The sequence below is a fragment of the Nelumbo lutea genome, chromosome 2 (assembly GCF_056320005.1).
Source record: "Nelumbo lutea isolate HS-2025 chromosome 2, American lotus-T2T, whole genome shotgun sequence".
Lineage (NCBI taxonomy): Eukaryota > Viridiplantae > Streptophyta > Magnoliopsida > Proteales > Nelumbonaceae > Nelumbo > Nelumbo lutea.
In genome coordinates, this window is record NC_142685.1 from 110,130,292 (window position 1) to 110,155,673 (window position 25,382).

Genomic DNA, 25,382 nt, shown 5'->3' on the forward strand with positions numbered 1-25,382 from the left:
ATATAAGCGATTTTGTTTTTCTAAAACAAAAACCAATTGCTATGTCTGGATTGGTTGCAGACAAAATTATACATAGTGGGCTAGGCAACCTATCATAATTAAACACGCCAATGCTCTTCTACAAATATAGTGTGGATCCCACATGGGCCCCATGCATACAAAACAATAGTGTGTTTACTTGTGATAGGTTGCCCAACTTGGTGTTCATGATTTTGCCTCCAATCCATCTAGTCCACCAATTATTGCATCAACAAAAATGTATATATATATATTTTTTGCTGATATGGGAATTGGTTCATTTTAAAAAACAACACAAGCCACATTGTAGAACACCCTTGATCGTGTCTTGGAAGCTCCCCAGTGACTTGAATCAACCTGATCATCGAACTACAAGAAAGGTACACAAGCACATTATAACCTTTTAACCTCATGCTTTTTCTGATACTTGTCTTACTGATTAGCCTCCTTTACTTGGTCTAATGATCTACTTCCTACTTATTGACTTAATGGTTGGAGAACATTATAACCCTTCCTACTATCTTAATAGGCCATGTTTGGGAGTGTTTTTGTTAAAAATAAGTGTTTATTCAAATAAGCACTTATTTGCATTTGGCAACCAACTTTTTCGAGAAAACAACAACTTATTTCATATTGGACATTTAGTAGTCTTTTTCTCCAATAAGCATTTGTGACTATTTGTTCTTCATTTTCTTTAATTTTTATGAAAACACTTTACAAAAGTATTTTTACGAAAGCACTTTAATAAAATTATTTTTATGAAAGTACTTTAATAATAATATTTTCATTAAAATAATTTTATGAAAGCATTTTTATAAAATTCAAAGTGGGATAGTTTTATAAATGGTATTTTAAAATTCAACTAGGGATAGTTTTATAAATGGCATTTTAGAATTCAACGAGGAATAATTTTGGAAGAAAAAAATTGAATAAGTCCTTACTGTATAAGTACTTAAAAAAAGCTAGAAATTTGGGCTTAAAAAATAAGAGCTTATTTTTAAAACAAGCACTTATTTTGGGCTTATTTTCCAAACACCAATAAGTGCTTAATGGTGAGATCCCACCCCAAATAAACACTTATTTTTAAGCACTCTCAAATATAGTCTAAAATAGCTTTGAAAAATATAATATGAAATTATTTGCTATTTCCATTTTTTTTTCAAATTAATCTAACAAATAATTCTATGTTTCCATTATGTGTTACGACCTAGAGGCAAGTACGTTTTTTTTGTGGCAAAATATAATGGGTATACTTCAGTGGTAGGGGAATGAAAATTACATTTCCTATTACTAAAGCCATCAAGATGAAAGCACTGTAACAAGTAGGGCATACATTTGGTGATTTTGAGAAAGTAGCACGAACCATACATCGGACCATTTTATTCACCAAAATATCACAATGTATATATGTGTCTCTTTTCGGTACCGTGCATTGACAGAAAAACGCGGGAAAGGTAACGGTTGACAAGTTTTCAAAAAGGATTTTCTCTCAATTTGGATGCCATGCGTTTAAACTCGCGAATAATTCCCAGCGAGTCCACACCGTCTTACTCCACGTCGAGAATTGGTTTCCGTTGCGTAACCAATCAACCAGGAAAACTTTTGCTGCCCTCAGTCGACAGGAGCACAGCCTTGTGCCATAATTAACGTGAAGTAGGGAATAAAGGGGACGTAAGGGGTTTTCTTTTTTTTTTTTTTTTTTTTTCAATTAAAATAGAGTTTTTTTTTTTTTTCTGGAAAAAGGAAAATCCACGTTTTGTCTTTTTTGGATTTTCTCTTTTACAGTTTTACCTTTTCTCCTGCTCACCCCCTTCCTCTCTTTTCCTCTTCCTCACGTAACCTGCCATCGCCGTTCGTCGTTCACCGATCACCGTTCGCCGGTGGCCGTTTGCTGATCGCCGGTCACCATTTGCCATTTTTTATTAACTAAACAATAAAAAACTTTGTTTGGATAAGGGGAAACGCACGTTTTTCCCTTATTCTTTGTTCTCCCTCTCACCCCTTCCTCTCTTGCCCTTTTTCTGATGCAGGGACTTGCAATCGCCTTCTCCAATCTTTGTTCCTCGTTTTTTGTCGCCGTTCACAAGTCGCTGGTAGGGGTGTCAATGGACCGGCGGTAGTCCGTTTTTCTCCGGCGATATTCTCCTAACACCGGTGGTAGTCTCGATGGTATTTCCCTCTCTCCGGCGATCTATCACTGTTTATTTTCTCTCGCTCTCTCACTTTCTCCAGCGACAACACTCCCTCTTCTATCAGGCAATCATATTTTGGTCATTCTTTCTCTTGCATCTCTCTCTTTCAAGCGATAGGCTCCTCTGACCTCTGCGATTTGTTCATTCAGGTATTTCATCTATACTCTGCCATTAGAAATGAAAAACGGTGAATACTTTGATGGTTTTTAAATAATAAGCTAGATGTAAATAATTTTCGTGGGTTGATACTTGGATATTGCAGTTGCTTTCTATTATATTTTTTGATAATTGGTTTTCTATTATATTTGGAATGCTAAAAATGATATGATATTTAATAATATTAGAAGATCGACTTAATGAATTTTATTTCATATATCAGATATCATTGAAAACCAATTATTAAATAACTAAATGTTAATAGTCTGAAAAATTCTGATTCAATCTCTTATGCAATTTCAAAATGATTTGAGCCATCATGACTCAAGTGCTTTTTAATCTATGCAATCGGAAAGACCTGATACCGAAAGGGTTTTGACCAATCAAACCTTCCCGTGAATTTTGATAATTATCATCTAATTGGATACCATTTTTATGATACTGGTTGATTGGTGATTTGGTTTCAGGTTTTTCCGGTATCATAGTTGAACCCTTTTTCTTGTTCTTAAATTTAGTATTCACTTGCATTTTCTTTTTAGTTTTGTACTAGAAGAGACATATTCAACGCACAGGCTGAAAATAGTGAAGGGATTTATAACTGTATCTTTGTAAATGGAGGTGTCAATGGACCAGGTTTGTTTGGACCCTATCTGAATCAAAACTAGTTTGGACAGGTTGGACAGTCCAATAAGACAATGTTGAATTGGACTAGTCCAAGCCTAATTGACTTGGTCCATTTGTAATGGACTCATATTGAACCGGATCAAATTGGACCAATATCCAAGCCATTGGCAGCCCTGTTTGTAAACAATTTCATTAGATTTTATTGTGTTTCATGTTAGTGTGAAAATTGATTTATTTTATTTCTTAATGCATTAAGGATGGATGAACCTAGTGCTGGAAATGCAAATGATCTTGAAAACCCTTGTGAGTCATCTATGGCATCTAGCTCTAATAGAAAGAGGGTTAGGTCTAAAGCATGAGAGCATTTTAAGAAAATTGAATTTTGGTGAGTAGAGAGCTATTTGTAAACATTGCGGAAAACAATATATAGGAGGAAGTTTTAAAGGAACGAGCCACCTATTAGGGCATGTACCAAAATGTCCTAAATTAAAAGAAAAAGGCACTAGTGAACAAGAAGTTATGGAAAACTTTAAATTTGACCAAGATAGGATCCGAATGGACTTAGCAAAGATGATAATGAAGCATAGACATCATTTTAGTATAATTGAACAAGAGTTTTTTTTTTCAGATATTTTTCAATAATCTTCAACCATCATTTAGATTTGTTTCTAGAAATACAATAAAGAATGATGTCATGAATATGTACCTGGATGAAAATGAGAAGTTATACAAATACTTTGATGGTTTGGATTATCGGATTAGCTTAACCACCAATATGTGGACTTCGGAACAAAATTTGAGGTATTGTTGTGTAACAAAATTATTGCATTTGTGGCAGTTGAGTGCCCCCATGATGGAAATACTTTGTATGAAGTTGTTATGGAGAGATTGTTGACTTGGAACATTGATAAAAAAAATATGTTATATAACAGACAATGATGTTATGGTTAGGGAGCTCAGGAATTGGCTTTGTGTTAAGGGTTTGCTCCCATTGAATGGTGACCTATTTCATGTGAGGTGTGCTGCTCACATCTAGAATCTTATTGTGCAAGATGGGTTGAGAGAAATATCACCATTGTTGCATAAGATTCGAGAAAGTGCTAAATATGTAAGGTTGACACCCCATAAAATTCGAGAAAGTACTAAATATCACCATTGCTGCTTAATGCTCCCTAAAGTCTCTGTACTTCTTGTATACTTATGTGCTTTTTATAAGTCCTTTTCTTACTAAAAAGTATTGGGCCTCTTGATTTTAGAATCATTTATCCTATTAAAAACCTTCAAAACAATCCTAGTTCCATCATGATCATCACTTGATACATAGTCTTTTATCCTTATTTTTGAGACCTGTGATGGTAAAACTGAAAAGAGCTATCTGATCATGATCATCACATCCAACTATATGGTTTCTCAGCCATAGAACATATATTTGTCATAAGACTGCAATGGTGAGAGCTATCTGATTTTTATCAGTACTGTTCAGTGTTAGATGATGTTTGGAACTCATCTGATTTGATTCTTGAGGGCTGTAATTCAATGGCGAAGTAACAAGTCATATTAGGTTAAGGTGGCATTAATTCCCATTTGGACATTGTATACATTCATCTTTCAACTTCTAGTTATAGTCTGGCAGTTCTAAAAGTTTCAACCGATGAATAATTTTTATAGTTATTCCCTCAATAACTTCTTCCTGGGATTTTTCAATGTCTTTGAATATCCTATTGTTCCTTTCTTCCCATATTGACCAAAGGACAGATGCCCTTGTATCTCTCCACATTATTTTACCCCTCTTCTTCGATTGCCTAAAGAAACTTGGATCAATAAGGTCCACCACATCCAGGGGAGGGTCCCACCTGCAGCCAAAAAGAGAAGAGAACCAATTCCAAATATAAGATACAAAGGGACAAGATATCAGTAAGTGGGTGAGTGTCTCACCACATCCCAAGCAAAGGCTACAAACATGAGGAAAGATGCACCAATTTGGTCTTCTTCTTTGGAGTACATCCAAGGTGTTGATTTTTTAGAGTATCACTTCCCAACAAAAAGCCCTAACTTTTGGAGGCATAGGGCTACACCAAACCTCCTTTGTTGGAAACATTCCTGTCAAGTTAGAGGATTGAAGAAGAGTATTGTGAAAGGAGGAACAAGTGAATACACCAGAAGGGGAAGATGACTAGATTCTACTATCTGAACCAGAGTGCTCCAGGAATACTGAGCTTAGAAGAGAGATGAGTTCATCTACCATTTCTGTTTCAGATTCCCTTAAACCTCTTCTCAACCCCAAGTCCCAAGAACTATCAAGGTTAAAGATAGAAGAAATCACTTTTTCTTTATTGACAGAAAAGGGAGTAAAGTGAAGGGAATCTATCCTTGAGAGAGGATTCCCCAACCCATAAATCTTCCCCAAACTGGACTTTATTACCTATACAGGCCTCATATTTGAGGTGCGGAAGAAGGTAAAATGCTGTAGATAGCTTTCCAAGGTGAGGACCAAGTTGCCCTAGGGTCAAGACCAGCATCCCACCCATTACTTGCCAATCCATGGATACTTACAATTACTCTGCTATAGTCTATCATGCTCCAAAGGCAGCCTCCACAACCATTTCCCCAACAATACTAAATTTCTAACTCTAATGTTGCCAATATCTCTTTCAAAAAAAAGTTTCCATTACCTAGTTCCCCATAATCCTTACTCCTGGACACTACCTCCCACCTTGCCAGGTGATCTTTTTTTGTATTTCCCAATTCCCAAAGAAAGTCCCTCTAATCTTTTCTAGTTGGTTGGCCACTTTAACAGGAATTTTGAAGGTTGAGAGGTAATACACCGACAAGTTGGCAAGTGTACTAGAAGCTTTTAGAGTCTGGGTTCCCTCCCAGAGGTTAACCTAAATATTGTAGCCCCCTACCTCACAACCTAACAGGTTAGAAAGTTTTCTACTTCCTCTCTTTCCCTGTTTAAGCCGGCTACACAACTCTTGCCCCAATTGACTCTGAGGTTCGAAATTCTCTCAAACTGTGTCACTGGTCTCTTCAAGTTTACTAGTTCCTCCCTTTCCCCTTGACAAAACAGGATTAATCTTGTCTTCCACTTCAGCTTTAGAGACCAGCTCTCCCAATAGGTCACCTACTAGGGTGAAAAGGAAAGGAGAAAGAGGGTCTCCCTACCTAAGGCCTCTCTTAGCCGGAAAGAAGCCTCGGGCTACATCATTCACCAATATAGAATAATGGCAGGAGGAAATACAACCTTTTATCCATCTGCACCATCTTTCACCAAATCCTCTATGGTTTAAAATCTCTAAGAGTAGGCTCACCCTTTTAGATTATTATCTTGTTCTAAACCATTGGACAAATCTGAGAAACTATGGTTAATAGACAAAATAATCATGATCCCCTTTGCAGCATTATAATCTGTTGAGAGTAGAAGCCAGATGCTGCCTCTTGTTTTTCCTTTTTTTTTTTTTTTTCACTTTTTTAGGTTCTATCTACCCATGCTGCTTAAAGTACTTGATATTGATTCTTCTTGATGGCAGGAACATTGAAGTAGGCTCCCAGTCAAACATGGAATCTGATACAGGAGAGGGGTCATTTTCCACTCATGCAGAACTGCATGATTCCCACAGCGAATCCAAATTGGAGTTGTTTGGTTTTGATTCTCTTGTCAATATTCTTGGTCTTAAGAGGTAGTGATTCATTTTCATTTCTTGTTTATATTCCACAATTATGTGACTCAAAATGTTTGTTTGCCATTGAGCAGATTTTTGGATATGTTTTTTTTTTTTGACAAGTAACAGATTGATTTCATTAATGAAAATCTCCTAGCTGTCCCATAATTAAGGCAGTAGGCCTGAGTATATACAATGCTAGCCTATAAAAGATAAACCAATATTACAAACCAATGTTTAAAGAACTGATCCGGAGGCTGAACTATTTTCCCTCTGGGTTGCGGTTCATTGGTTAAATTGCTTGGGTCGAATAGTCAACCTGTGACACATCATCATATATATAATATGTAAAATGTAATCAGCATAATTATATGATATATACATAATAACGTTAATTATACACATATATTCAAAGTATATAATTATATTTTTCATATAACATATACTAAAAATTAAGATTTATGGCCAAAAAGTCGTTTTTTGGCAAAAATAATGGGCCAACACAAAGATCATGAAAAGTTACCCAAAATAAAAAATCTAATTGGACAACCGAGCGCAAAGTTGTGGCCTTCAAAAATTAAAAAAAGATGAACGAAAACCGACCAGTTTTATGAAACCAGGACCAGTTCACTGGGTCCCCTGTTGGAACAGCTGGTTGGCTGGTTTTCACCGGCTTTTAGAGTCTGACTGAACCGGCCAGTGAACCAGTTCATGGTTTTACTTGTTGGACCATCTGGTGGTATGGTTCTATGAAAATTGTTACAAACTGATGCCCAGTCCCGGCAAACCCATTCCATGTGATCTCCTGCAGCACCTGTCTTTGCTAATGAACCAGTCATACATTTATACTTCTAGGTACATTTTTGAATTGGCTGTCGAAATTAGCACCTAGGTTTGATTTTTTGATATGTTACTCACAGGAGGTATGTTTCAATTCATGCTTACTGTCTTAATTGGATATGTTAATCAGTATGGCAGGAGAACAAATTGCAGCACCCTCTAGTCCTATAGATGGGGGAAATGGAGAGGATGTTTCTATAACTCTTGGACAACCAAAGGTACATCTGTCCTCTTTGGCCTGTTAATATGACTCACCATAGATTTGTCTCTTAATGTGCTAACTACCTGGTAGAAAATGATTGCAAGAAACCATTGACATTTATATCGCTTCTCATCCTTTTATATTACTTTTTATCGTCCAAATGGGCTGTTTGTTATTATATTCAATAGATCTTTCTTAAGCCATCAAATAAGCATACTTTCTGACATTTTCTTCACTAATTGGTTAACTGCTGATTGTTGCTACTGTATGGTCTTGTAAATGTTTGATTAAGGCACCACACTGAAGCCGGACAAATAAAGGAATTGGGTTATGTAATTAAATTAGAAACTGATAAAGCACCAGTTTTCTAAATACCAACTTTAAAACTGTACCTTGATTAGGTAATCCTAATGACTAAATTGTCTCAACCTAGACAAGAGGATAAAAGGTTAACACTATTGCTACTTTATGCCTTGTTCATTTCTTTTTTGATAGATAACAGGAATTTAATTAGAAAAGCCAAACTATTGGGATGTGTCTTGTTCATTGCCACTCTTTCTCATTCAGGTATGGATGATGAGTGTACTTTGCAAGAGCAATTCTCCATCCCCAAGTGGTCCTGAGTATAAAGCTACCACTTTCTCAATTTCATCCCTGAAAATTCCTATTCTAGAAACACCTGAGTTGCCCAAACAGCTCCTGTCAAAATTTAATTTGATAAAACCTCTTTCTGGAGGGGTCCAGCTAGCTGAAGTGAGTGTTTTAACAGGAGCTGAATCAGCCACCTCCTTCCAATTGAGCATGATGTCATCTACTAAGAATAAGGAAAAGAGATCCATGGTCTTCACCCAATGAGCCACCTTGATCATGATGTTATCAATAATATCAGTTTTGCTTCTTTCTTTCTCTGAAAATATTCCAAGTCCCCTGATGGCAATAAAATAAAGCTGAACTTTGATGGGAGCTCTTTAGGAAACCTGGGACCGGCAGGCATAGGGGGTGTATTTAGAGATTGTTCACGGAAAATATTGACAATGCACTCGGGTCCTCTAGGGGGAGGAGATTCAGTAAAGGCTGAGCTGCTAGCGCTGTTACAAGGTCTAAAACTTGCTAAACAGAAGATGGGGGCTTACACTTGCACCCAAACAAAGAGACAAACCATTCTCAAATTGTAGAAGCAAAGGGGCAGGAGATTAACAAGTGGTAGCATGATTCACCATTGGCTTTAAAGAAATTAGTTCACGAGGAAACATTAGCTAGGTCCTTATCCAGTCTCCTTCAGTGGTAAATCTGCAAGAAACTGCTTAATAAAAATGGAATTTGATCAGCAGTTGACATGGAGGAGGTTTTTGAAGGCTGAAGTGAAGAATCAGCAGTTGTAATTTTACTGTTACAACTTACAAATAAAAAAATAAATAAAGTAATAAAAGAAGGGAATAGTGTTATTCGAATCATTCCGCTTTCTTCCCCAAAATTTCTCTTGTTCTCTTCAATTTTGCAACTCTTCTTTTTAATCAATCAATGACTCTTTATATCCCTTGGAGATTCTTTTGGTCTGTCTCTGCTCCCTTTGTTGGTTACTTCTTAGTTTTCTTTTGAAATCCTTATATGTTTGTTGAACAGTCCTTGAACTTGTTTGTTTCTGATTAAGCAGTGCTAAGCATATGGTGCCTCAAACACTGTGGATTTGGTGTATCATTTGGGACTTAATATAGTTGTAACTTAAGTCATTGTAAATGCTGGACCCACATGATGCACCAGATTCACAGTATTTAAGGCACAATGTTCAATGACAGGTTTGACCCACCCATATGCTTATTGTTTATCTTTTTAATATTACTTGGCTTGGACATTTGACACTTAAGAACAATAACAATGATGAGTTGATGATAAATGCCATCATACATGTTGAGTTTCTGTTGCATTTTAGATGCCTTACCATCCTCTGATTCAATGGAATTTTGATTCATCCTGCAGCCAGCTGGTGTTAAACTGGGGACAATGATGGGTGTTTTTGTCCCATGCCTGCAGAACATATTGGGAATTATTTACTATATTCGATTTTCTTGGTAACACATTACCTTAATGCTATTTTTCTTTTGCCTATCTTATAATTTCCTTTTTCAGTGGTATATTATGTTTTCCCTTTGGGTGGATCTGACAATAAACAATACCATGGTTTTAGGCAATTATATCTGATTACAAGAACTCCTATAGATTAAAATGTTAGGGATTAGCTTGAGTGTAGAACATGTGGTATGCTTATCTTCAGTTATGGACAGAAGTTTACTGCATATTTTCTTTTTAGTTTTTCAGATTATGTCTAGTTTAGATGATAAGCTAAATTAAATAAATTGAGAAAACTTCACTACAAGTAGAATATAGAGGAGGGAGGCACTGTGTGGTTAAGAGCTCACAGGAAGTCCTGAGAAGATTGCAAAATTTACTCCATTTTGCTGTCGTAAAATACTCATCCTATACTAGAATTTCCTGGATTGCTCATGCTGCACCTGTCAAAGTTTAATTTGACTTGATTAATAGATGATGGTGGTCACACTCCATAAAGATATTGGGTCACTTTCAAAAATAAGAAAGTGACCTTGCACCAACTTTCATCCTATAGACATTATATGAGCAAATTTTATTGGCAAACTGGCAATCACACCACTTATGTGCCATAGCTAATATTCAATATATAGTATGGTCAAGTTCAATTTTATTTATTTTAAGAATGGTAATTGCTGAACTATTGAAACCTATATAGATTATAGAGTTGTAGACAATCAAGACAACATGCATACAAGAACTGAGTAATTCAAAATGCACATTAGTACAGTACAAATGCCAGTTATATACAATTAAAATATATTAAAATCTAAACCGAGAGATCATGTACACTTTTTAATTGTTTTAAAATTTAAACATGGCAGTTCATATTTTACAGATCATGCATATTTTACATAAGTTTCATGACAAAGATGAAGACATGGGGTAGAACCCTTTTTCTCATGATTATGGAAGACAAGGGCATGAGGTCGGCCTCTATATTCATGGAAGAAAAGAACAGTAAATATGGAGTAGACCTCTGTTTTGACCTAGAACCCTAGTTTCCTGGTTTCTTGTATTTTCTTCACAATACTGTTTTTTTTTATTCTTTTTGGTAAGTTGTACTCCCGGCCCTAGCAAACCTGGTGGCTTCTTACAATTCGATTGGAAAAACTTAATCAAGACCTGTTTTTCCTTGAATTAAATTTGATAGTTTTGGAACAAAGATGGAACTTTTGTAGTTAAGCCCCAAGACCTTTCTAACATAACAGATCCCTACCTTTTGTATATTAATCTTTCCTAAACCTTATTCTATCCATTCTTTTTTTATAAGTGATAAGTGGAATATCATTAGGAGTAAGAAGAAACTATAAGTGGATACTGCATGGAAATTCCAAGAAGCGGGAGCTGCAGCATCCAAAAGAAAACAAAATTACAATTGAGCCCAAAATAAGTTGTCCCTAAACACCCCTTGCTTAGCTACAGAATCTTTCAGCCCATTAGCTGATCTCCTCTCCCACTGAACTCTCACTTTTCCATTCTATCCATTCTAACCAATCTTCACTCTCCTCGACTCATCCTTGTATTATTTTTCATTTTTTCCTACATCAGGTTGGTATCAAGGTATTTGGTCCTACACCATTACTCTTTTTATTAATTACCATTTTTGTGTCTTGTGATACCATACAATTACTTGGCTTTGAGTGTGACTAGTTCCTTCGTCACAAGATTTTTTTTTTCTATTTTCTATTTCTCTGTAATGTAAATATATAATCTTCTCGCCCCCTTCCTTTTTGATCATTAATAAAAATTATGTTACTGATAAAATAGTTTATTAGAAAACCACCTTGCAAATTAGGTAACACAACCAGTTAAATTGTTGACATAACCATTCCAGGTGCTGTTTTTAAATGCTTGAGACTGTTAAATAAATGGTTGAAGTTTCCTTTTGCAGGATTGTTGGTATGGCAGGCATAGCCCAGTCACTGTTGCTGGTCTCTTTTTGTGGCTTATGCACTTTTCTTACTTCAATATCATTAAGTGCAATTGCAACTAATGGTGCAATGAAGGTATTGGAGACATGTACTTTTCTTTAGTTGCTGCATTTCTTTTCTTGTCTTTAACATTTTCGATGACTGCTGAAGTATATAGTTATTAATGATTGGTAATTTACGTGGTAGATGGTTAATGCAGGATGACTATGACCTATTGTGAGGCTAGGAAGGTTTAGGGTTGATTTTAGGACTAAAACCAGAAGTGAAGTTTGTACCACCTCATCAGATTTTTCATATTTACAACATGCCTGCCTGTAGTCTGCCTAGGTTTAGATAACATAAATGCAGAGTGTTTCAACAATAGTGTTCTGTGTGCAACCCTCTGGCTCTCGGCTCTCCTCACCTTGCACGGTTGCACCAACGAATATGCAGCAACAAGGGAAACAATATCAGTACTAGGGACATTTGTCTGGTGAAATCCTACTTTAGTTGATAAACTCTAGCAGTAATTTTGGCCTAGGAATAGGTATCTGTGACTCTATCCTAAATGCCTTTGGTAGTGGTAGTGATTTAAAATGCGTGCCTAGACGAACAGGCGAGACACAACACTTTGAGAAGGTTGACACCTGGTGCACCGTGCAACTTGGAGTGCAAAAAAATGCAAAAAAAAAAAAAAAAAGATTTTATAAGACCCTAATGTGGACTTGTTTGGGCTTGCCTCAAGAGGCTTGGTACAAAGGCAGCTCATAGAATCAAGAATGCAAAATGTTTAGCATGACACTAACTACTTGAAGTATTCATTGGGAAAAAAAATAAAGAGATTGAGAGTTTTACATGCATGAATATGGTTTATATGTTATATTTGATTTTATTTTTAAACTTTCATTTTTAATATGTTATACATGTTATGTTTATGTATTTTAATTTGAGATAAGAGGTTTTCTTTAAAACATTTATGATTTATTTTTAAAATTTAAGTTTATATTTTTAATTAATATTATGTTTAATATTTTAAAATTTGAAATGTTTTTGCATTTTTTCTTTTTCTTTGAAAGGGTGGGTGCCTCGCCTTGCACCTTGCACCGTGTGCCTTGGGTGCAAAATGCCTCTTTTTTTTTTGTGCCTTGCGCTTTTAAAATATTGGGTAGTGGAAAGAAACATGTAGTTCCTTGCTATGTGCGGTTACATTAAGCATTACTGACCATGATATCACCATTAAATTGTCTTGCTCCTGCTTGGCAAACTGTGGGTCTTCAAGCTTTGGTTTAGTCTCCTTGCCATTGAGGAATCCCGGCTTACCTCTTCCCCCAATTACAAGCTTAGCAGATAGAGACCACTCTAGGAAGTTAGTCCCATCAAGTTTTATAGTAGTTATCATTCCACTAGAGACATCAACACTTCTGGGAAGAACATCGGAAGGAATCTTAGTATCGTTGGAAATCTCCATAGTTCACAACTTCTGAGAAAAATAAACACTCCGTCAAGAACACTTTCTTGTGACTCCGAGAGCAGCCCAAAAACAACTGGACAAACACAAACTCAAAATAGTGGGGTATATTCATGGTTTAGCAGCAAATAGCCAAATAAGGCCTTAAACAAGAGTTGACGGCAGAATAGAAGGGAAGAAAAAATCACCAAAAACTTTCTAGGGCTCAAAAAATTGTAAAACCACTCCCTTTCATTAAAGAAATACAAAATGACTCAAGTGGCAAAGGTTTCAAGGATTGAAAGGGCTGCAATTATCCGAACAAGTTAGAAAACTCGTATCTGTATTTTTGTGCTATTTTAGGTAAATAAAATACAAAAAAGTATCCAAACACCTTCAAATGCTCACAATGTATATACCAAAAATCTTCTAAAAGAAAGGTACACCAAACCATATCAACGACTAAGCATGGCTACCACCAACTGTATGGACTGCTGACATCATCTGGTGGTGGTATGGTGTTAGCAGGTCTCCATGAGAGAGATGATCAACTATACATTGTGATGCCAACTTGTGAAATTCTATAAAGGTGTATGAGAAAGGAAGAAGAGAGGAGAAGGAAGAGAGGAAGGAGAGAAGAAAGAGATACATTTGAATGAGTGGGGTTACTGTTCATTCTCACAAAGTTGTCTCTTTATATTTAGTATGAAATTACATACATGCCCTTAGATAGGCACCCAAATACGAAGAGGATATGGACAAAAATTCCCTTACATAGGAAACATATTCTCAACAGGTGATGGATAAAAGGTGGGTTGCTGTTTCCACTTCACATGGGAAGAAAACAAATCCAGCTGCTGGTGATACCATTCCTCCAATTGGCTTATTTCTTGTAAGACATTTTCCTAGCATTGCAATCTGTGTCAAGACAGACTTTTGTAGGTACTGGGGGTTCCCATAATTCCTTGTTGGTGAAATTGCCATTCACAACTGCACATAACTGCCTACAATACAATAAGAGTTTACATTGAACATGTCTGCCTTGTTTCACATCCACATCCTCTTATCAGCAGCTATGAGAATAGATAGGTTGTTCTGGATTTTCTATACCAAACCAGTCATGCCATCTGAGTCCTAATCATGCAAGTTTCTTTTGAATCTTGGAGTCCAACTTCCCTGGTCTCATATTTTTGCTGAATTGTTGTCTCATTATGCTTTCCATGAGTGGTCTGTCATTGCACTGTGGGTAGTTTCCGTGATTGGTCTATCTTGCAAGTAAGGCATGATGTATTTATGATGTAAGATAAAGAATTGACAACTAGGTGAGAGGCTCATCATTGAAGGAGATGACAAGCAGGCAAAAGAAATTATTTGCTCATTAAGAAACTTCTGTGTATATGCTCATGTTCTATTGTTCTATAATCTTTTAAAGGTAATAAAGACCTTTTGGTGTCTTTTGCTTTGAATGAGTTTGAGAAATCTCTTATCTTTCTTAGAAGGTTATGCTTTCTTAGTTTTGGGTGTTCCTAGAAAACTTAATGTGAGACTAGGCTATCCTTTATCCCCCTAAGTGTGATTTCAGAATCCTTCTATGTTATTCTAATATAACTTATGCCTCCCTAAGAAGGGCCATTATCCAATGTTGGTCCCAGCTATCTGGGGTCTTGGGAGGTTGGTGCAAATTGAAGGCTTTATAAGAAAAAGGTATAGACAAAAAGAACCTGGGTGTGGTAGTGTGATAAAATTTATTAGCTTGTTCTTTAAAAGAAGATATGGCCTTGTATTGAACGGAATGGAGTAATTAGATTTATGCCGCTGTCCCTACTCGGGTGGGGTAAGTCAAATGTTGATTATCATCTAGTTGTCAAAGAAGGATTGAGATGTGTCTGAAAACTGGGGAGCTTTCTGCTTTCTCTTTCTTGCTTCTAATTCCATTTCTTTTGACAACAATCCTATATTACAGTGACTTAGATGGTTTGACGTGCCTGTGTCACACATTTCAGTGTTGAATAGCCATGGGTTGATTTGTTTCTGGTTTAATATATATTGAAGTAAAAAGGCAAACCAACTGGACTAGGGTCCTGGTTCCCAGGTCAACTGATTCAATTGTCACTTGCAGGGTGGAGGACCATATTATCTCATTGGTCGAGCCCTTGGTCCAGAGGTTGGAATTAGCATTGGGTTGTGCTTCTTCCTAGGGAATGCAGTTGCTGGAGCTATGTAAGTGTGGGTCTTCTATTTCTTTTCCTTTGTTTTGATATTAATGTGACTTTTGGTAAGTTCAGTAAGGACAGTAGATCCCATGTCCATTATGTTCTTTCAATATTGCAGAATTGGATGTTGCAGGAAAAATTGCACTAATGTTTTCTTTCTTCTGTTGTTTCTGACTCACTTGTGGCTTTAGGTATGTTTTGGGAGCTGTAGAAACCTTCCTAGATGCTGTGCCAGGTGCTGGGATATTTAGAGGTAACTTCTTGATGAACCATTTTTTATGGAAGGCTTTTACTTTTGTGCATATGTTTTTATCCTGCATTAGTAAAAGGTCCACCTATTCACCTTGAGCCTTCACCATCGCAAAAATATTAATGTTGTCTGCAGACTGAAGGTGAGTGATTGTTATGTTATTCCTTCTCTCCTCAGCCCTAGAGATTATTTGGTGGTTTTCCATATAATTGACTTGGTCAAAATCTTCACCACTGACGATGTGACAATGTTATTCGGGATAACATTGTTTTAGGCTCATATTGGCATAAATTGTATTTTACCAGCCACTAGAGGTTGACAAATAGTCTAGGTTTTTTCATATTGGTTTTGTCCTTCGCAATCATTTGTGCTTATGTTCTTGATGCAAAAATGGAAGCAAGGAAAGCAACTAAAAAAGAAGATCCTTGGTGAGTACATCTTGCTGGACAATTGAGAGCAACCTTTTCAAAAAAAAAAAAAGGGAGCAACATTCAGTTGGATTCAAAAATCAAGTAATAATTTGGCAGATGGACTAGCTAAACAGGGGACTAGCAGATCTGATATGTATTTGGGGAGGGGTGATTGATTTGTAATTCCTGATTCAAGAAGATTGTGGGCTGGGTACTTGTGTATCATTGCTAGCTCAAATTATGGGATGTGAACTAGCTTCTACTGTGTATAACACAATTCTTTTCATGAATTAATAAAACTTAAGTTGCCAATAAAAAAAGGATTGTTAGCACATATCAAACAAATAAGTGTAAGAAAAGAGGTCAGATGGCAGACTTGCAGAATGTACTGTTAACCAGAAAAAGAAATGACTTTTTGACCAGTCAAACCTTAGTCAATTTGGCTGAAAATTGGTGGAAATAGTTGAAAACAGTTCTAGAAGTAGGGATTGTGTTTGAAACAAAGGAGACTAGCAAGAGAGATTAGAGAAGAAGAGAGAGCTGCGGCAAGGAGAGTTAGAAGATGAGAGTTTCGAACTTAACCTCCCTCTAACTCTCTAATACACTTTTATTAAGTTAATCTTTTAGTAATTACAAGAGAGGTCCTTAGTTGGACAAGAAATTACAAAAAGAGGAACATAAAAGAGTATGGGCCCAGAATAAGGCCCATTACAGAGAAGAACATAGAGATAACATACAGTAACAGCCTATGGGCCATTCGGCCCATCTTCTCTACACTCTCCCTCAAGCTGAGCATAGATGTCAATCATACCCAGCTTGCCAGTGTCATGATGAAGTCTTGCCTTGGAGATGCCTTTGGTGAGAAAGTCTGCCAATTGGCCTTCAGAGGTAATGAATGGAAGGCACACTTCTCCGGAGGAGACTCTTTCTCGGATAAAATGTCTATCAGCTTCAATATGTTTGGTTCGATCATGTTGTACTGGGTTGTGAGCAATGTTGATGGCAGCCTGATTATCACAGTACAACATCATGGGTCTGTCATGATCAATCCCAAGTTCTTCCATTAAGGACCTTAGCCACAACAATTCCGAGACCCCATGTGCCATGGCCCTATACTCTGCTTCTGTAGAAGATCTGGCCACAACAGATTGTTTCTTACTCCTCCAAGAGACAACATTACCAGCCACTAGACTGCAATATCCTGAAGTAGATCTTCTGTCATCCATATTTCCAGCCCAATCAGCATCAGTATAGGCTTCAAGTTTCAAGTGGTCATGCTTGGTAAATAGGATTCCTTTCCCTGGAGAGCCTTTCAGATAGCACAAAATCCGTTCTGCTGCTGCCATATGAGTATCTCTAGGAGCATGCATGAATTGGCTAATGCAACTGACAACATACGCAATGTCTGGTCTAGTCATACACAGGTACAGGAGCTTCCCAAGAAGTCTCTGAAAAACCCCTTTGTCTTCCAGCAGAATTCCATCTGTAGCTAAAAGTTTGTGACTCATATCAATGGGAGTTGCAGTTGGTCTTGCACCCAGTTTTCCAGTTTCAGACAATAAATCAAGAACATATTTCCTTTGGGAAATAAGGATCCCATCCTTGGATCTGGCAACTTCTATGCCAAGGAAGTATCTCAACTCCCCCAGATCCTTAATCTCAAATTCTGTACGGACGAAAGACTTAAGAGCCAGAATGCTTGAGGCATCATCACCAGTCACTATAATGTCATCTACATACACAATGAGATACACTGCCAAGGATCTACTTCTCTTCACAAACAGAGTATGATCCGACTGTGTCTGAACATAGCCGAATTTAACAAGTGCAGCTCTAAATCTCTCAAACCAGGCTCTAGGAGATTGTTTGAGACCATAAAGAGATTTTTTCAATCTGCATACCTTTCCTTGCATATCTTTCCCATACATCCCTGGGGGAAGGCACATGTAGACTTCCTCATGTAAGTCACCATTCAGGAATGCATTCTTTACATCCAACTGATAGAGAGGCCAATCAAAGTGAGCTGCCAGAGATAAAAGAACCCTCACAGATGTCATCTTGGCAACAGGGGCAAAAGTTTCCAGGTAGTCAATCCCATATGTCTGTGTATACCCTTTTGCAACAAGCCTAGCCTTGTACCTCTCAATAGTTCCATCAACTCTGTATTTAATGGTGAAAACCCACTTGCACCCAACCAGATCCTTCCCTTCAGGCAAATCCACCACCTCCCAAGTACCATTTGCATGTAGAGCATCCATTTCGGTTTCCATGGCATCTCTCCATTCTGGAATCCCAAGAGCTTCTGAGACAGACCTAGGAATGGGGTTAGAAGCAACAGAAGAGAGATAGGCAAAGTATGAAGGAGAAAGCAGGTCATAAGAAAAGTGTTTGGAAATGCAGTGTGCAGTACATTTCCGCTTCCCTTTCCTAACAGTAATGGGGACATCAAGGTCTGGAAAAGATGATTCTAAAGGAGTTGAAGCAGTACCTGTTATCTCATCTGTGATTGGGAATGTATGAGCTTCATCTGTTGTAAGGGAAACCACTTGCTCATTCCTGGATCTCTGCCTTTGATACACTTTGGGATTATGGATAGGGCGAGGGGGTAAAGAAATAGGGTCCCCTGGACAAGAGGTATGAAGTGATTGGTCCTCCTTTGACTCATTTGGTGAGGATACAAGTTTGTCAAGAGACTCAATTGGAACAGGAAGAGGAAGAGCAAAAACTTGTGACAGACTCTCCCCCTGTGGACAAAGTCCATCCTGAGAGGAACTATAAAAAGGAGAAAGTTCATTAAAGGTAACATCCATAGAGACATGTCGGGTGCCGGTCTTTGGATCAAAACATCAATAACCCTTTTGTGTGGGGGAGTAACCAAGGAAGATACATTTGTGGGCTTTCGGTTCAAACTTGTGTCTTTGCACACTTGGAATGTGAACATAGCAGGTACAGCCAAACACACGAAGAGGAATTGGGAAGAGATCTTTGTCTGGATGAAGAAGACTAAAGGGGGATTTAAAACCTATAACCCTGGAAGGCATACGGTTTATGAGATAGGTAGCAGTAAGTACAGCATCACCCCAAAATCTTGTGGGAACATGTGAGGCAAACAAAAGGCTCCTTGCAACTTCAACAATATGTCTATTTTTCCTCTCAGCAACTCCATTTTGTTCAGGGGTTCTAACACAGGAGCTTTGATGAATAGCCCCCATGTCCGAAAGATACAAGGATAAACTCTTCTCAAAGTACTCTTTTGCATTGTCAGATCTGAAAACCTTAATTCTGGTACCAAATTGAGTTAGAACAAACTCATGAAATTGCCTCACAAGTCTTGGGACTTCATCCCGGGATTTCATTAAGTATATCCAGGTGAATCTAGAGAAGTCATCAATGAACAAGATAAAATATCTGTAACCCCCCATAGAGGATAAATGGTATGGTCCCCACACATCAGAGTGCACAATATGAAAAAGAAAAGATGATCTTTTATTGCTCACAGGGTAATTTTTTCTACAATGCTTTGACAATTGACAGGACTCACAATTGAGGCTGGACACACTGACTTCCTTAAACAGTTTTGGAAACAAATGGCTTAAAGCAGAAAAAGGTAATTGACCCAACCGACAATGACTCAACATAATTTGACTAACAGACTCTGAAAAGGTAGAACCAAAAGCAACATTCTTGGGATGATCACAGCATTGGCCAGGGGTGTCGAGCAAGTATATTCCATTCGCTTCATGGCCACTCCCAATCACCTTCTGAGACTTCAGGTCCTGAAATACACAGTGAGAAGGGAAAAAGGTTACACAACAATTCAATGATTTGGTCAGGCTACTTACAGATAACAAATTGGTATTTAATTTAGGCACATGAAGAGTGGAAGGTAAGAGTAAGGAGTCTGTAGCCTTGACAGTTTCCTTGCCGGAAATAGGGGCAAGAGAACCATTAGCTAAGGTGATTTTGTCACGGCCATGAAGTAAGTCATATGAAACAAATAAAGTGGAAAGGTTGGTCATGTGATCAGAAGCACTTGAGTCTATGATCCAAGGGGTTTTGTGTTTACCTGAGGTGGATGCATGGTTAGCGGAAGCCCTTATACCTGAGTGAGCAAAGGCAATGGTGGCCGAACTTCCAGAAGGGATGGATGATAAAGATGCACTTTCAAACTGACTGATCATCTTTCCAACTTCTCATATTTAGCTTTCATGGCTGCCAATTGTGCACTGGTAGATTCAACCTCTGTATCTGTGCCTGAGGCTGCATGTGCACTTCCTGTCTTTCTACTATCATTCTTCTTCTGGAATCTGATAGGTACAAGATTGGGATGCAACTTCCAACACTTGTCCTTTGAATGTTTCGATTTCTTACAATATTCACACACCACTTCTTTCCTTCCTGAGCCACTGTGAGCTTCTGTAACCCCTTTGGGTTTAATTCCCATATTTGCAAAATGATCATTAATACCAACTCCTTGAACCTGCACTTGCCTTCTACTTTCTTCACTGCTGACCAGAGTATATGCTTGTGACAATGAAACATCTTCATTGGACAAGATGTTTTGCTTTGTAATATCATATTCAGAATTCAGCCCTGTCAAGAACTCAAACACCCTATTCTGTTCAACCAATTTCCTGTATGTTTCAGCATCCTTAGGGGTATCCCAAGTCACGGCCTCTATCAAATCAATCTCTTGCCATATAGATTTTAAGATTGAGAAGTATGCTGCAAGTGACTTCTCCCCCTGTCTTAGATTTTTCACATCACTTCTCACTTTGTAAGCTCTAGCAACATTCAACTTCTGGGAATAAGTCTCTGCAACACTATCCCAGATCTCTTTAGCCGAATTCATCCACAGATAATGTTGACTGATCTGTGGCTGCATTGAGTTCACAAGCCACCCAATCACAGTGTAGTTTTCTTGTACCCATCTCTCATAAGATGGATCATCCTCTGGAGGAGCTTTCTTGCTCCCAGAAATAAAACCCCATTTTCCCTTGCTACAAATATGGATTTTCACTGATTGTGACCAAGCTAAGCAATTGGTCCCATCAAGCTTGACTGTAGTTACAACTAGCATAGAATCGGTTGGGGTTCCCAACATCTACCCATATTCAACAGTATTCCTGTTTTCAAAGTTTGAGAAATCCATCATGCAAAGTTCGGTGATAATTCTTTTCTTTTCTGTTTCAGCCTCCAAAGGACACCCAGCAACCTCCAAACACAGGATATTTCTGATTCTAACAGTCGATGTCCCAAGAGGAAGGCAAAAGAAATACAGTCCTTGAGAGACCTTCTGTCGAACACTCAGTGTGCAATACTTAACAGCCCATTGTTTACTGTTTCATCCTTCAAAGTATAGGGTACTGTTTACTGTTTCAGCCTTCAAGAAGGGGCTGGAATGAAGATGAGACTAGTACCTCTTAGTTTTAACAGTCTCAGCAACTTCCCAACCCAATAATCAGCCGAATAGGACCTCCAAAAACAACCCAGAAATTTCTAGGTAGGAGCAGTCCAGCAACAGTGGCCAAATGATGCAGTCTCAGCAGCAATGATTCCAGGGGTATTTCGGCTACTTGACAGTCCAGAAAAGAGATAAAAAACAACCCAGAAATCTCTGGATTAAGTCAGACCAGAGGATAGCCGAATAGTAGCACTGTTTTCAAGGAAACTTCGGCCCTTTTAACAGTTTAGAACAGTGAAAAATTAACCCAGAAACAATTGAGCAAAGACTTACAGTAAGAGAGTCTCTGGTTTGTACAATAAACCAGGCCGAACACTTGTCCTCTAGGATGACTTCGAAAAACCCTTTTCTCTGATTTTAAATCAGGCAAAGCAACTTGTTCTCTGATTCTTCCTGGCCACCGAACCCTTCTCCAAGTGTGTAGAAGCTTGGGAACCCTCCAATGACCTCCAAGAATCAGGCGGATGACTGTAAACTCTCAGCCCTAGAACCTCCTCATGTAGTTGGCTGGACTAGAACCACATGAGGGACACGCTAAGCAGTGGCCTGCTCTGATACCAAGGTGAAAACAGTCCTAGAAGTAGGGACTGTGTTTGAAACAAAGGAGACTAGCAAGAGAGATTAGAGAAGAAGAGAGAGCTGCGGCAAGGAGAGTTAGAGGATGAGACTTTTGAACTTAACCTCCCTCTAACTCTCTAATACACTTTTATTAAGTTAATCTTTTAGTAATTACAAGAGAGGTCCTTAGTTGGACAAGAAATTACAAAAAGAGGAACATAAAAGAGTATGGGCCCAGAATAAGGCCCATTACAGAGAAGAACATAGAGATAACATACAGTAACAGCCTATGGGCCATTCGGCCCATCTTCTCTACAGAAATAAAGTACATATAGAAGTGCGTCAACCATAAGTTTTGAGCTGAATCAGACACGAGGAACTGTCCCAACTGAAGGCTTTAAGATGACTGATTTTTTTGTGTGTTTGCAAATTGTGGTCAAGGTCAAGTCCATAGGTTGACCTGTGGATCCCACTGGCCGTCATTCACAGTAGTACTGTAGTCTAGCCTTTGTTTCAACTTTTGGTCCCTGTTGGTTTGGTCTTTAGAGATTGAAGTATCAATCTTCTAGAAATTTATTACTTATAGTATTTTCTGGACCTACTGTTTATAATAATTCATATAATCCTGGTTTCATTCATCAAGTTAGTTTTAGTAGAATTTGTAGATTTTATAAAGGTGTTAGTTTGACAAAGTTTGTAATTTTTAGAATTCTGAATACAAGTTGGAAGTTGTTTACAAGAGTGTTAACCAGTCTTGTAAAGAGCATTCTAATTGTACTGTTTTTTTTTCTCCTGCTACGGAATTAATAAAGAGTTATTTACTGTTTCTACCATAATCAAGAGCTATAGTAAAAATTTTTCTTGCTTATTCTTCTATTCTCTTCTTTATTTGCTTGTTCGTGTTAGGGACTTTGAGCTTTAGTTCTATTTAGACATGATTACTTGTAGTAAGCTGGACTGAGGATGTTTTTATTGTAGCATTGATAATTGTTATTTATAGTGTTGGAGGTATAATTGAAAATTGCTATTTTAATTTGTACCAATTTAATAATTTGTTAGTAAGAGTATAAAAATTTCTTATCTGCAAAAATCCTTTTTCTTCTAACTTAAAGTTGTTAATCATCTGATATTTCTGACTTGATTTATGGGATAGTTCGGAACAGTCCACTTCAACCACGAACATGTTTTATGTGCTGATCAATGATAGTGATGCATTTATTTTCTTATAAGAGATACGAAAGCATCTTACACCACAACATTGTATTGGAATCTGCTGACAGGATAACGCCCGCCCCCCACAGCTGACACAATTTTGCTGTTCAGTGCTGTAGCATGCTTTTGTACCCCTTAGAAGCAAGGTTTAAAATGTCGATGTCGGTGGAAATGTCGGTCATCCAAATATAAGAAATATGTCGGAAATGTCGGAAATATCGTATGGAAATATTGGAAAAATTATAGACATGGTGGAAACGTTGTAAAATATGCATACTATGGAATGATATTTTATGAAATGACAAAAGAAGCATAGGCACACCTTTTTAAATTATTATCTTGTTCCAAATTATTAAACAAAACTAAGAAACTAAGGTTATAGACAAAAGAATATGTTCTGAAGTTGCCCTGTAAACCTTAAGCTTTAGAACTTCTTGATAGAATTAGTTTAAAGCAAAATTTAAACCCATAGAAAATGTAAATGGTTGTAATAGATCTACCAAATAATCTACTACAAAAACAAAAACTATTATTTAACTTCATGTTTGAAATGAATATTGAGCTAGCTCAAAGTTGTAATCCTGTAAGTTAGGTGGACAATAACTTGTTACTTCACTCACATATCTACAATATTGTCTCCAACATATGTTATAATAATATCTCCTGTACTCCACATAGTACTGGTAGTGTTCATTAGGGAATATGTCAATTCTAGTAAAACTTCATGTTGCTACCCATGGAAGTGAAAATGGAAATATGTCCTAGATACTATCTCTTGTACTCCATATAGTACTGGTAGTGTTCATTGGGGAAATGTTGATTCCAGTAAAATTTCGTGTCGCTACCATGGAAATGGAAATATTAGGGAAATTAGGAAACATTTTAAACCATGCTTAGAAGAAGGATTGTTTACAATGCTTTTTATGTGCTTGTATTCAGTTTGGAAATTTCCACTTATGTCAACTTCCAATCTATTTATCTTAGTGTTTCCACTATGAAACTTATTGGTGGTATGTTTGAAATGTGTTGTTTTAAGGATAAGTAATCATCAGCTACTAAAATATTTGTTTTCCCTGATTTTGTCAATGTAGGGAACGTGGTGAATGGAAATGAAAGTCCGAGCTTGCACGACCTGCAAGTTTATGGAATCATTGTGACCATTATACTGTGTTTTATTGTATTTGGTGGTGTGCAAATGATCAATCGGGTGGCACCTGCTTTCCTTTTGCCTGTTTTATTTTCGGTGTTCTGCATATTTACTGGGATTTTTTCTGCAAAAAAGGATGACCCTTCACGTGAGTTGTGCATTGTTTATATGGTTAATTCGCCATTAGTGCATACATTTTCATGTATCTGAATTTGAAGCCAGTTCTTGTGAGATAACCTAAATCACTATCTTATTTTAAACCATAAAGATAATCTGGCACAAAATAACATTCACATTGTGTACATGGATTTTGTTGCACTTCTCTCTCTCTCTCTCTCTCTCTCTCTCCATTTAGACAATGTTATTGCAGAGAGGTTTGCAGCGAGGTTAGGAAAAGAACATTTTGAAGGATGGGTGTACAGAAAATAGTCTGTTAATTGGGAAGTGCAGTCAGATTCTTCATGGTCTCTCAAAAGGAACTATTACAACAATCTGTGGTTCTGGTTTTGTAGATATTGTTGCCAGTAAATATTATTCACAGTTGGCTGTCAGCCTTAATGAAATTCCTTCTCTCAGTTTCTTTATTTTTTAGGGATACCTCCTATTTTGCCTTTATTTTCTATTTCTCATAATGTTGTCTTTTCCTATTATGTATTTTTTTTTGGACATGCATATTGATGTAGGACCAGCTTAGTTCTAGTCCTTAGAAATTGTTGAATGCTCTTCTTTGATCAGACTTTTATGGCTGTTGATGGCTGTAATGGCTTCTTGAAGGAATAAGAGAGAAAATAGGGAGAGAAAGAAGAGAGAAAAATACCTGGAATCACTCACAGGGTGCCTAGAATTAGGGGTGTCAACGGTATTCGAAAATCCGATTTCGAATTCGAGGTTTGACATAATTGAATCGAATTCGGATATGACCTGATTCGAGTCTATAAATATTTGAATTCGATCAATTATTTAATTCT

At 37.3% G+C, this 25,382-nt stretch overlaps 1 protein-coding gene across 4 annotated transcripts in view; it reads left to right on the top strand.

Annotated features, from left to right (window-relative positions):
• The first annotated feature begins 1,602 nt into the window (after positions 1-1,602).
• Positions 1,603-25,382, top strand: part of LOC148872726 (cation-chloride cotransporter 1-like) — a 108,400-nt gene continuing 84,620 nt past the window's right edge. Inside the window, exons 1-10 of one of the 4 annotated variants that reach the window (XM_088974040.1) lie at positions 1,603-1,689; positions 2,049-2,187; positions 2,275-2,359; positions 6,521-6,670; positions 7,623-7,710; positions 9,672-9,763; positions 11,695-11,809; positions 15,280-15,380; positions 15,565-15,626; positions 24,359-24,562. In XM_088974040.1, coding sequence (XP_088830166.1) covers positions 6,549-6,670; positions 7,623-7,710; positions 9,672-9,763; positions 11,695-11,809; positions 15,280-15,380; positions 15,565-15,626; positions 24,359-24,562 — 784 coding nt within the window. In that variant the 5' untranslated portion in view covers positions 1,603-1,689; positions 2,049-2,187; positions 2,275-2,359; positions 6,521-6,548. Of the gene's footprint in view, positions 1,920-2,048; positions 2,360-6,520; positions 6,671-7,622; positions 7,711-9,671; positions 9,764-11,694; positions 11,810-15,279; positions 15,381-15,564; positions 15,627-24,358; positions 24,563-25,382 lie in introns of all 4 variants that reach the window. The other 3 variants (XM_088974039.1, XM_088974037.1, XM_088974038.1) reach the window with 3 other exon arrangements.